This window comes from Silene latifolia, chromosome X, assembly GCF_048544455.1.
Source record: "Silene latifolia isolate original U9 population chromosome X, ASM4854445v1, whole genome shotgun sequence".
Classification (NCBI taxonomy): domain Eukaryota; kingdom Viridiplantae; phylum Streptophyta; class Magnoliopsida; order Caryophyllales; family Caryophyllaceae; genus Silene; species Silene latifolia.
This window is the reverse complement of record NC_133537.1, coordinates 5,278,804-5,289,639: the sequence shown is the minus strand read 5'-3', so window position 1 is coordinate 5,289,639 and position 10,836 is coordinate 5,278,804. Positions and strand designations below refer to the sequence as shown.

General features: G+C 32.4%; 1 protein-coding gene across 1 annotated transcript; it reads right to left on the bottom strand.

Moving 5' to 3' along the window:
- Positions 1-431: 431 nt before the first annotated feature.
- On the bottom strand, positions 432-9,960 carry LOC141622447 (serine carboxypeptidase-like 25). The gene is made up of 8 exons (XM_074438484.1): positions 9,566-9,960; positions 3,411-3,614; positions 2,628-2,803; positions 2,203-2,493; positions 1,981-2,111; positions 1,791-1,886; positions 1,026-1,131; positions 432-802 (listed from the first exon to the last, which is right to left on the bottom strand). The coding sequence occupies exons 1-8, from the start codon at positions 9,855-9,857 to the stop codon at positions 659-661; spliced, it is 1,440 nt and encodes a 479-aa protein (XP_074294585.1). The 5' UTR covers positions 9,858-9,960; the 3' UTR covers positions 432-658.
- Positions 9,961-10,836: the final 876 nt, after the last annotated feature.

The window sequence follows — 10,836 nt, the reverse complement described above, 5'->3', positions numbered from 1 at the left end:
ATTAATTATTAAATTACATAAATTTATTCTCATAAATTATTATCAAAATACGGGTATTACAGTCTTCCCCCTTAAAATGAACTTCGTCCCGAAGTTCGCCCACAACTACTACCACAACATTTATAAACATGCCCATAACTAAGCACCATCCCACACAATTATGCATTTTACGATTATCAATCATGCCAAATCTCATCACAAGATATCACAACAATAATTCAAAACATTCATAGTATTACATTCCTTCCCCCTAATGTATTTTTTTTTACAAAGTATTTTTTATACCACAAAACTAATTCCAATTTATAAATTTGGAATTTTTTTTGTCATGAAAATAACCAAAAAAATTTATAATTTTGTTTATACATAGGTCACATAACAATTGTTACACAGTATGGAATAATTAGTTGCGATAATGGTTATACTGAAACTTGTAACAACCCTTAACAGTTTTAATAGCTCATGAACTATAAATTGACATAAAAATCCATGCATTTCTGGTTACATTCTACTCTCATGCTAATAAACTAACTAAATGATCCTTTAATCAACAAATCCAATTCCTAATCACCTTACAGCGATACATAAAACTATCAGAAAATGCAGATAATAGTTTGTTTTTGGCTTTGTGAATAACAACCGTGGTAATTATGACAGTTCAAGACTTTGGAAGAGGATTGTCTCTTAAAAATGATCTGAATAGCTCCAAGGCCGCCCTCGGCTTAAACAATGGCACTTCATGCCCTGCTCCTCTCACTGTTGCAAATGTTAGTCCTTCATATACTTCTGTCCATCCTCCCACCTTCATAATTGACAAAATTGTACTACATCATTAGTTACACAAGTCTCAGTTAAAAACGGTACCTTCTATATGACCGTTCTATGATAAGTTACTATAAAAACGTGGAAAGCCTTAAAATGTTACGGACTTATGTTAAGTCATAATAAGACCTTTATCAGCTTAAGACGGTCTTACCTAAGTTTTTACAGAACAGACTTCAGGAGAGGAAGATGGTGTTACTAACCTGCTTTTTAACATACCAAGGATACCATGGGATTTTAATTTGCAACTTTAACTGTCCAAGTGCAAATCTGGAAGCTGTCACCGGTACTACTGAGTCGACATCCCCACTACATATAAGCATATGATGAAATTAGAACAGGCAGAACTTGTAGTAACTTGACTGTATTAAGAAAAACACAAAATCTCATTGAAGACGGGCGATATCCGTCACAAGCTTGTGACGGATACCGTTTCCTCTCATAAAATGCCCATTGAGAGGTGAGTGAGAAGCACATGGGGGAGTGCCCCACCTTGTCCCCTCTCCCTTTTTGTGTCGTTTTTTTAAGATGTACCCCTCTTTTCTTGCAAAAAAAATTTGACCGTCAATAACTCTTGGCTACAGCCTACAAGTTCAAAATACGATAATTTTTTTTTTTTCAAATTGCCGTCTTTAAGAGGTCTTCAGTTTGAAAAAGAATTCACCGACGTCTCAACTCCTAGTCGGGAATTATGGTCGGTCAAAGTTTATTCGTTAAAAAATCTTTGACCAACCATAACTGCCGGCTATGAGTTAAAAAAACGGTGAATTTTTTTTTTCAAATTCACGGCCATGACGAGATAATTGGTTTGAAAAAAAAATATCGTTTTCTGAACTCGTAACAGAGAATTATTGCCGGTCAAAGTTTTTTTTTGTGAAAAATGAGGAGTACACCTTAGAGAACGAAAAAGTTCAGGGCTACATGAGAGAATATCCCAAAAAACAATGATATGGTTGAGAATTTGTTACCTGAAAACCCAAATTTTTACACCACCCTTCATCAGCTGACGATAAATTGGAAGAATGGACGCCTCGCTGTCGTTCCAATTCCTATTCAGAACTTCACTGTATACATAATCAGAAGCAAATTAGCTTCTTACAGTAAGTTGTTGCTGTACAAGAACCGAAAAAAGTGCAGAAAAATGAATGTCACACGAACCTGCAGGCAGTCCATTTGTAGGGAATTTTAGTAACATTAGCATGCAGAGCTTTCTGCACATCCGGCCTATTATAGTACTTCTCGGCATGCTTCTCAGTACATGGATCGTACCCTGATAATTTTCTGAAAATCTGACAGCATAGCAAAACATCGGTTGAAATAATTTTGACAGGTTTTCTTACAAACGTCGGCTGAACTGAAATGCTGAATGCGAACATATACCTGATTTGGAAGATGAGGTAACTTCATGTTCCTATGTGTTGGACCAACAACGCTACTACCATCAGAGTTATTGCAAGGCGGTGCATAGATGTTGTACTGGTCAATGTTGCCGAATTCTTGATCCATTGCGTAACTATACAGTGATTCACACTCGTCAGAATTTTTCTGACGGTGAAAATCACAAGTGTTAACCAGTTGATGAAAGGTTTTATCCGAGATCATGGCATGACTCCACCAATATGTTACCGTTCCTAAGTTGTCGTAGTAATTGTCTGTCACTGCATTTCCTACCTGAACATTTACTCAAATTTCAGTAACTTGCAGTTACAGACCTGATTACTAACATTTTACTGCATTTCCTACCTGAACATTTTACCAAAGCGCGGAAAAAAAATATATATATATACAGCATCCAACCGTCTTACCATAATTCCTTTGAGATTAAGAGGGTGCTTAGAGACTGCATTGTAGGCCAGAATTTCTCTAGCCAACTGAGGAACATAATGTCCGGCATAGCTCTCGCCTGTTATGTATATTTCCCGTTGCTTGTAGCGTGGAAATCGCTCCATCCAATTAATCAAGAATTCTAATGAATCCCTTGCTGAATTTGTGAAAATATTTGTCAGTAATTATTCAGTAGGTAATCAGCCAGTAAGTGGATTATACATCTGATGTACTTACATCAGATGATATAGTTTTTGAGCATTTAGATAAAGTTTTTGAGTTTTAATTTAAAATTTTTGAGTTTTATTATAAAGTTTTTGAGTCCATTCACTTAAACATTAATCTCCAAAAGTTACATTATTACTCAAAAAAATTATATATAAGCTCAAAAAAATTTGATTTTTGACGTCATACAACTAAAATGTAATTTATAAACACTATAGAACTCAAAAAAAAAAATACAAAAACTCAAACGTGAGGTAGTACATCTGATATACAATCTTTTTTCTCGTAACCAGTACTTAAAGGCCTAAAGCTTGCTTGATTCCTCCTTTTAAATGAATTCTATAAGTTTATTTTAATATATGTCAGGTGTATTTTAATCAAATGAATGTCATTTAAAAAGCGAGAATAACAAATTATGTGACCTATGAGACCATAAAAAATAGTCGCGATAAATTGTCATTGATTGCATATATACTTGTATTAGTGTGACCAATGTATCACACGGGCTTTAAACCTAGTAAATAAGAGCGGAATAATACCGGTTCTAAGATCACCGGTGTTAAAGAGATCCGAGGAGTGATTGGAGTAAGAGAAGCCAACACCAGCAGGAGATTCCAAGAAGAGAAGATTAGCAGCTTGATTCCATGAGAACTTGTTCAGGTACAAACCTGATCCTGACCTGTTTATTCTGAATGGACCAATCTCCTCTGATGCACCATACGCCACTGACGAGCATCCTGGGCCTATAACATTAACCAACCCACATCTACATTATTTGTCAAATTTACGAGTTAAGAAATCTCGAGTTCAAGCTTTGTAAGTACTCCCTCCAATCCGCTATTTTCTTCCCCTTTGATGTGGGCACAAGGATTAAGAGTGTGAGTATTATATTAATAAATGACATGTGGGGTTGGGTGATAGAGGAGAGACGTGAATAATTAGGAGTTAAATAATGAATTGTGGGTCACAAACATTAAAGTAAGGAATAAAATAGGAGTAAAAAAGTTGGGCGGGATTTGATGATATGAGAGAGATGAATAAAATAAGAGTAAAAGTTTACCAAAAATAAAAAGAAGAAAAAACTTGAATAATCCGTTTTAGGAAATAGAGAAGAATATAATAAATTGGAGGGAATATATAATTGTAAATTGTTACTGCCCGTCTTAAGTCCGGACTAAATTAAATACGAAAATTATAATCTTAATATATCAATATCAATATCAAACTTAACGAATTTGAAAATGTACCTTTACATATATTTGCAGAGTAATAAGTACCCCGTAGTAAAAAATTGATAATCAAAGTTCAATAAAACGATAATTTTAAGATGAAAGGAGTACGATCCATTCTTTTAAACCGAAACTATTCGGACTGAAGTATTATAATCTCACTTTAACTTAACTAAAAAGTGAAAATGAATTGAACCGAATTAACAACACCTAAATTGAATTGAAATTAACTCCAAAAAACAAGGCCTAAATAAGGGGGTGTTTGGTTGGAGGGTATGGAATGAATTGGAATGGATATCACCGATTCAAATGTTTGGTTGACCACTTTTGGAATAGATTTAGAAACTCAAGGGTTTCTCAATCCACCTCAATCCCTTGGAATCTCATACTCTACCCCTCCCCCAAGTTTCTAAATCCAATCCCCCTGGATACAAAACCTAAAATTAAGAAAGAAAAAAAAAACCCAAATTGTTGTTGTTCTACTCTACGTAAGTCTTCATCTTCTACTTTCATAATATTTTTTTTTTTTTGCTTTTATAAAAAAATTGCTTGTGATTGTTCATAGGTATACATGATTCGTTGCAATAATACATGTGTCTATTGCACAATATTTACGGGTTGTATGACGACTCGTATGACAATTGCCTTAAAAAATTGTGTTGTTGTATAAGTAATATTGAAATATGCACATGATTGAATTATTTTCGCAGGATTGAATAGTAGAGTTCATTGTCTATGACCAGTTACATTCCGTCTGTTGATTGAATTACAATCCATTACAAAATTGAACCAAACAAGTGTTAAAAGGTATGGGGTTCTAACTCCATTCCACCCTGGATTCTCATCCCAATCCATTCCATCCCCACACTTTGAACCAAACAGCCCCTAAGTGTATAGTGTATTATTTCCACTAAGTTATTAAGATACCACTTTTTCCGTACTCTGTAATTATCATTCGTAACCATTTTATTATTCGTGATTCAAAATGTCTTTTCACTCGGTACATATTTTATAGCAATCATACCTATTTTTATGTACGGAGTAAACAGTACCTCATCTTTCAATATACATATCCAATTTATTATTTTTAGTACAATTTTTATTTAAGTTATAATTAATTTTCCAATAAAATTATTTAAATACCGTCTCTCGACCTGATAACCTTATCTAAGCGGGAATAGAGGAGTAGACTTTACTATATAAAGGAACTTTCACAGAAAATTTAATGACACTCCACATTAATGGTGCTTGAACCACCTAAAGTCTTACACTCTTACACTTTTTTGTAAAGAAATTAAATAATTGATTGGATAAAAATAAACATGCATGGATCTGTAATTCTGTAGTGTATAGTAAATACTATTCTGAACAGCCAATATAAAAGCACAAACCCTGAAAATAGAAGTTTCTGTTCACGTAGTATGACCAGGAAGAAATAAAAGTGAATAATGAATAATTGAATATGATATAGAATATTCATTGAATTGAATCAACAATAAACCATATTGCACATAAATGTATACATTTTGTAGAAGTTTTGTACTTGTGTTTCTTTTCAAAAATATATAGCTCATTTTGGTACTAGAATTATTGTGTGGGTCTTGGTTGTTTTACTCCCCTATAAAGAGCACGATCATTGAATCACACAACCATATTGGGTATTAGAAACACAAAGGAACGATAGGGAGTTATTAATGGATATGGGTTTCGGAACCTCATTTCACGTGTTTTATGTAGGGTCTATTATTCAAATTAAGGTTTTTTTACCGAGTATGTGAGAGATAATGGTATTATAGTATCGTTTCATTTTTCTAAAACACATATGTATAGTAGAAATTTAAATTTTCCATAAGACTTTAAGAAAAATCTTAATCATTAAGCAATCAAAATTGTTCTAGGTACATAAATGAAGTATAACTCATATTTACAATTTAAAATAAAGGTTTGTGAAAAGTTTATTCCTTAATGTATTGCGTTTAGAGATTCTTTCTTTATCCTAATATACCATATGAAATACAAGAATAGGAAAAGAAAATCCAATTATAACCTTATGAAAGTTAAAACTAATACCCACAATATAATTTTAAACCCGTATTTCACAATATACTCCTCTTGAAAGTATAAATGAATAAGGATGCATGAGAGATGATACTCATGACTGTCATAAGCTATGACATATGTTTGAACCCGTTAACATCAAATCGCCTTTGTAATTCTCTTTACTCACAAAAAAAAATAACGACGCTATACGGATAGGAAACCTCAAATATAAATGCCATTAATTTTCCAAATAAATAAAATGGTCTAAAAAGTGGGCCTATGGTGAGGCTACACATACATGATACATGTATATCATCATAAATTTATTTATAATTAAAAAATGCATGGATTTGGTAGGAAAATGCGAAGATATAGGGAGATAGGGTGCAGAGGAGTAGAACTGTAGAAGAAAACCAATACGGCAAGGCGTTAATAAATGAAGGAGGGACCTTGTGCTGTTGTGTGCATTTGTGTGTAATTTGTATTTGGTTGATCAGCAAAACAGCATTGATTTTGTCTGATCTAAACAACATGCTGAGAGTTTAATGCTGTATGTTATAGAGAGAGTGATGACATAGTTTTCTGGACATATCCTTCTCTCGTTAGGTCACTAGTCATTTCCCATGACACTACTATTTCGGTGATTCACATACACTACATCACTATACTCCTAATGTATATCACAACTTCTTATTTCTGACGGGCTGTTTTACCGTCTGAAATAAGACCGACAAAATTATTGTCATTTTTTAAGAGAATGTAACCATTTAATCCACAAAATGTTATCACTAGTTGTGTCAATTTTTATTAACATGTTGCCCGTCTTATTTCAGATTAAGAAACACTCGTATGAAACAAGATGCGCTAAATGTATATAGGTAATACTCCGTTTATAAATTGATTATTGTCTCTCATAAAACGGGTAATTAAATTGTATTTCATTTAAGTAGATGGGATAAACATTTTGCTAATGGTCTTAAACAAGAATATAAGTATACAAATTGTTATTTTAAGAGTTATAAACATGAAACGGATTTAAAATATCTTACACCGTATATGTTTTAGACCTGTTTCACACAATTAAAATGGCCTTAAAAGAGATTTATAATTATATTGATCTTCTAATATGCGACTGTAATAATAATAGAAAAAACTTTAAATGATTTTTCAAAGGTTTTTTCATGCAAAAAATGTTGATATACTTAATATTTATTACTAATTCAATTATAACATAGAGTACCTTATACTTCCTCCGTTCCATATGATAGTTTACATTTGCTTTATGCACGTATGTCAATGCTTGTTTTTTTTTGTTTATATCTTTAGTTACATATCATTAAAAATTATAAAAATTTGATATTCATAATGCTTTCGGTAAGACAATTTAAACAAGATTTCACATGACTATCTTTTATGTTATACGTTAGAAGTTATATTGAAGATTCTTCTCATTTATGAATAGTGCCCAAAAAGCAAACGTAAACAATTCAATGGAACGGAGGAAGTACCGAATAATATAATATGTTGAAATTTTGACATTTTGACCTCAAAATGTTGAAGGGAACATTAGGGATGCATGGAGAAAGAAGTTATTAACTGATGGATAGTAAAACATTTTTTAACGTATACAAAAGCAAGAATGTCGTCACACACTAACTCTCCTATCACCTTAAGTCCTTCCTTATGATTCAGGCTATCTAATTCGAGAAGATGCTTCACACGTTGACAATATAACCAATGCCAAACTTACTTAGAGTATATGTGTATAAGACTATAAGTGTATAACCCATGGTGTCCAAACTCCAAACACATTCAATATCATATGTAGTACGTAAGTATTGTCATAATTCTGCCGTGCATAATTTATGGAATTTATAATGGTCAACCACATTATCTTCAATTCCACGCCCCTAGGACGTGACGAGAGGATAGAAATTTGAAAAAGGCAGCCGAACTTAATAAGCTGTCCCAATCTCGATATTATTTTCTCACATATAGACCAATCATTTTAGTGTTTTTACACATTATTATTGCACATGAGAGAGTAGTATCGAGATTTGGTATCATTTGGAGGCAGTGTCATGCCGTCATCTCTCATTTTTGTTAATGTGTCACAAAAGAAGGAAACGGAAAAGAAAACAAATAAAAAGATTTAAGAATGCCATATGTCAATATACTCTCTCAGTCTCAATCACTTGTTCCATTTGTTTATTGTTATAAGAGTATTTTTTTAATTAAAAGTAAACAAATAGTTGGATGAAGGAAGTAAAATACTCGGGAAGTAGATGGCCTATTGGATATATTGACAAATTTTGAAAGATAGTATTTAATAATTATCAAGAATTATTATGCGCAAAATTATTGTAGGACGAATGCTCTGATTTTGTTGTATTTATCAGAAATTATCAAAAAGAAAATATTTTTTTAAAAAAAAAAAAAAAGAAATGACTTTGCTACAAAACTGTACTTATGTTTGGGCTATTGCTACTATTGAGCATGAAATTTTAGTTGGCAATAAAACAAAAGTGGTCCTGCACGCACTATCAAAGTACCAACTCTATTCATATTACACTCCCAAATCCTACTTAGTATAGAAGGGTTTTTTTCATCCCTCCAATAATTGATTTGCCATATTAATCATAAATGAAATGACAATTAAATTCTCAACAATATATTATCATACTCTTATAGTCTTATTATTTAAGACGTAAGACGGAAATATTGTTTTATTACTATTAAAGCAGGTTAAGTAAACACTTATTTGATAAAACAAACTGTCTAGAGGCTAGCAAAAGTTTGTCTCTACCATCATTATGTAAAAACATATGCGTAGTTTGCTCTTTAGGACACCGATAAATTTTGTAAAAACTTATCATCGATAAATTTTGTAAAATCATAATTTTGTAAGCATAAACAGATACATTTTTTAAAAACATATCTAGGTGTTATAACAAAAGTTTGTCTCTACCATCATTATGTAAAAAACATATGCGTAGTTTGCTCCTTAGGACACCGATAAATTTTGTAAGCATAAGCACATACATTTTTTTGAGTGTATGTAAATTATGTTCCGACTCAATTAAATTATTTATACTACCTAAACTAAGGAAAAATTGCCTTTAATCTAATACTATCACATTAACACACAAATAAGTTCAACGTAACAATTGTTCATTATTTGGATCAGCAATAGGATAATCTTATTATGAGACTGTTTCATACGAGAATTTCAAAAACGAGGACATTTCTAATAAAATACATACACATTAACATATTATGACATTTGTGAGGCTAGTCCATTAAAATGTTAAAAAATAACAATTATTGTTAGTTATTTGGATTAGTATTACGATAATTTTATAATGAAACTACTTCATATATACGAAATACACTTAAAAAAAAAGCGATATAGAGAAAGAAAGGACCTCCATTGAGCCAAAGAACCAAGGGTTTATTCAAAGGATTAGAAACAGCTTCAGTAAGCCAATAAAACAGTGCTCTCCCAGCAACTTTATTAACCGTAACATACCCTGAAAACTGCTGAAATGCAACGTCTGGTTGCCCTGGTAGCGAAACGACACGGTCTCGTTCCGCTTCTTCAGTCACTCCATGACTAATACTATCCCCAACAACTAGCACAACGTAACTTAGTAAACTTAGTAATGTAATTAGTGTAATTGGGTTATTATTTTTTACCATGATCATTTTTTTGACCATGGTTAATTTTGTAATTAGAAGAATGTGAAGGTGGGAGAACGAAACTGAAAATGAAAGCAATTAAGTGAATGAATGTTAATTTAGAAAGGAGAATTTGTTGGTTTATAGAAATGTGAAGCGTGTGGGCAATAAATAGGGTGCAGCTGCAGAGGGCGGGATAAGTTAATGAAAAGACTGTTTTAATCCCTTTGAGGCTTTGACTTGTTGTTTTTCTTTATGAGAATTTGTAGTAGATGTCTAGATGATACGAAAATTGTGCGGAAGCGGTTTAAGAATATAACGAACAATAAACACTTGAGCTCACCATTTTTTGATCAGTATATTTATTCTTTTGTTTTGTTAAGTAAGGTGGGTTTAGTACCAATTCGAGTCGGGTAAACTGAACTGAACTGAATAGAGGTGGACTAAACTGAAATGAATTGAATGGAGCTCAAGTAGAAGTTTATTTGTGAAGATATTAGCTGATCTGGACTGAATTGAACTGAATGGAGGTGACCTAAACTGAAATGAGCTGAATGGATATGAAGTAAGAGTTAATTTGTGAAAAGATGAGCTGAACTAAACTGAACTGAACTGAATAAAGCTGAAATTAAGTCATAAAGAACATGACCTTTGTCAACTTTACTAGCTGATAGTATAAGGCTATTTGTATCCCAAATTCGAAACGGGTACAAGTTATTTTTAAAACTTAGTTTAGATTTTCGTACTTTTCCAATTTATCCTGAGGCCGATGCTTACGGGATGAGAAATATTTACAATGATATACGGTATCCACTTTTTCACATAAATTTTACTATTAACAAATTTTAAATTGAGTCTTGGATTTCAAATCCCGTCATTTCTAAGACTTTGCAATTGTATGAATCTTGTCTCGATATCCAATTTGGGTTTGGGGACATAAATAGTCTCGGGTTGACTTTACCCGAACATGGTTGGATAGTATTTAATGTTTTAAGGGTTTTCGGTGTTGAGTTTCTCA